General features: G+C 44.4%; 1 protein-coding gene across 1 annotated transcript; it reads right to left on the bottom strand.

Moving 5' to 3' along the window:
* LOC109844988 (dirigent protein 21-like) lies at window positions 986-2,365 on the bottom strand. The gene has a single exon (XM_020414172.1). It carries the CDS (start codon window positions 2,302-2,304, stop codon window positions 1,780-1,782), a length of 525 nt encoding a protein of 174 aa, XP_020269761.1. The 5' UTR covers window positions 2,305-2,365; the 3' UTR covers window positions 986-1,779.

Raw genomic sequence — 2,883 nt, 5'->3', positions numbered from 1 at the left:
AATACGGTCTTCCCGCAAGATGTCTCGATTTTGATCTAGACTTTCCTCCCTTGCCTTTTCCTTGCTCGTTGTCCCTTCCTCTAGCAAACAGTCCCTGGGCTTGCTCCTTGTTATCACTAGTGGCCATGTCACTAGTTGTAATTTTCCAAAGGTCATCCGCCAGAAGCGCCGTTCTAGTCTCATCCATCGTCAAATTTTCTCCCATAAGCATCAGTGTTTGCACAAGGTTCTCATAAGACTTTGGCAGAGATAGAAGTAGTAGAAGCGTCTAATCCTCGTCTTCTACAGTCACATCGATGTCCTTCAGATTCGATATTATCCTATCGAACTTGTTGATGTATTCCCGGATTGATGATCCCTCCTTCATCTTGCAAGTATATAATTTGGATTTTAAATGGATCCGGTTCGTTAGACTTTTCGTCATGAATGTGCTTTCTAACTTCAACCACACGTCCGTAGCCGTTACCTTTCATCTACCAAGAAAGCGACATCCTTTTCAAGGCAAAGGATAACGCCCATGGTTCCAGATCCAGCTCCTCTCAATCCTCATCAGACATATCATTGTGCTTCTTCACTTTTTCCGCTAAAGCCTTGTGTAATTTCTGCGAAATCAGCAAATTTTTCATCTTCATCCTTCAATAGGAAAAATAATTCTTCCCATTGAATTTCTCGATCTCATACTTTCCCACTTTAACTGTTTTACTTGTAGACGACATTCTCCGCTTGTATTAATACATCCAATTCTCTCAGTAATTTTAACAATAATCAAGCACCACTTCAAATCGGATATTTTATCACCTGAACAAGGGCTCTGATACCAATTGTTGGGAGTGTGAGACGCCCACACCGCTGCGGAAGCTAAATTAATCCCGAGAGAAAACAACCTAGCTCGAGTTTACACCAAACTCAAACCAACCAATACAAGCAATAATAAATACACAGATAAACCAATAAGTAAATGAGACGAGACAATTGATTTGCGTGTTCGGTAAAATTTCCTACGTCCACGGGAGCCACACAAATAATTTCTTATAACCATAAGAAATTACGAAGCTTAATAAAAGAGAGAATCTCAAACTTGAGATCTCTCACATCAACAACTCTTCACTGGAGCAAATATTTGCTACATGAATTGTGCAATTTTTCTTCACCGAAAAATTCACTTCTTAAACTCTTGAGAAGTGTCGCCGCCACAGAGAAGAAATTCTCCTCTTTTAAAAATCTCGAGTTGAGCTCCTTTCATCTCGTGAACAGGGATTCCCTTTTATAGGAAAACCCTAGGGCAGTTTGTACGATCCAGCTGGATCCTACCCACGCAGGCGAGATCAAGGCTCTACAGGCGACATTATCTCCGCAGGCGAGCTTTCCTCATCGCCTGTCCAAAGCCCGCAAGCGAGCTTTCCTCCAAAGCCCTGCAGGCGAGATCTCCTCAAACTCCACCACTACAGGTGAAGCTTCGTCGCCTCTCCAAAACCGCAGGCGAGGTCCGAGGCAAAGCAGGCAAGAGACGTCGCGTCGAGGTCCGCCGCCGTCGCCGTCGAGGTCAGTTCTCTTCAGTGATTCTCTACAATTAAGATCTAGAATACCTTATTTGCCCCAGCGCATGGATCGGAGGCCACGGCCAGGTCATACTCTCAACTTTTTATGAAAACTAGGAAAATTGAGGCAACAAGAAAGTAATATACTTATCCAAAGCTCCAAACACGTACAATCAAAGCAGCTACATCCGTACAATACCTGCCCCAATGACAATAAGGGACCAACAACCACCTTAAATTATCACTCGTGCCTAATATGCACATTATACTCAACAACAGCATTCCCCGTAAGAAGACTGAACTCGTGCGTCTTGGCCAACGCATACCCCCTAGCAAACCTAAACTTCCCACTCCCTCCGATCACCGGCATCTCCCTCACATCGTTAAACACTGCGTTCCGTCCGAGAACCGACAGTGTGCTCCCGTTGAACTCCCCATCAACGAACACGAGGTTCATCGCCATCAACAGCCCGGCTTCGTCCTGGGAAGCAAGACCGTACATCCCCTGCGCCTTCCCTATGAGCTTTGAGTTGCGGTCAGGCTCCTCAGTCAGCGGGTCATCCATCATGACGAGGGCGCCGAATCCAGTGAGCGACACGTCGGTCGTCGTGGCCTTCGCGATGCGCATCGCTGTAGGGGGAACTCCCACGACGATGTCGTGGAAGTAGAAGTGGAGGTGGGTTTCTTTTTCGTCGTCAGAGACTGAGGACGAGATGAGGAGTGAGAAGGAGAGGAGGAGGACGGTGAGTTGAAACACTGATGCCATTGGCGAAATATGTATTTGTGTTCAGAAGTTCGTAATGCGAGTGATGAAGATGAGAGAGGCGGCATGCTTTTTGAGTACTTATATTGATGTTTTTGTTGAGATTAGTTAGGGGCAGTTGAGAAAGCAACGGTGGTGTTTGAGACTGCTTAGTGACCAAATTCACCTAGATTCTCAGCAAACTTAGGAGCGTAGAGGTGCGTTAGTTAAGACTTAATTAAAGCTTCTATTCTTGTGACAAGACGTTGATATAGACTTGTTTAATTTGCATGTCTTGTAGCCACCTAACATCTTTCATCATTTAATTAGATTTATGGGTTACATTATAACCAATAAAACAGCTCTGACTCCTATTTCCTACCAGCCCCTCCAATTTTAAATTTGGTTTATAGGGCGTCCTTAACAAGCTAAACATTTTTTCTACACTTGCTAAGAACAACTCTTTTATTGTAAGTATCTTTGAGCGTACAATATGGAAAAAAGCATGGTGCCAATGAAATTATCATATTGTAAATGTTGCGCGCAGCGGAAATTTCGGCAGCACTTCGGCAGCACAACAAGAGAGTCAGGTCGTAATAAGAA

The sequence above is a fragment of the Asparagus officinalis genome, chromosome 6 (genome assembly GCF_001876935.1).
Source record: "Asparagus officinalis chromosome 6, Aspof.V1, whole genome shotgun sequence".
NCBI classification, from domain to species: Eukaryota; Viridiplantae; Streptophyta; class Magnoliopsida; order Asparagales; family Asparagaceae; genus Asparagus; species Asparagus officinalis.
The sequence above is the reverse complement of the archived record's forward strand: the minus strand, read 5'-3'. Positions and strand labels throughout refer to the sequence as shown.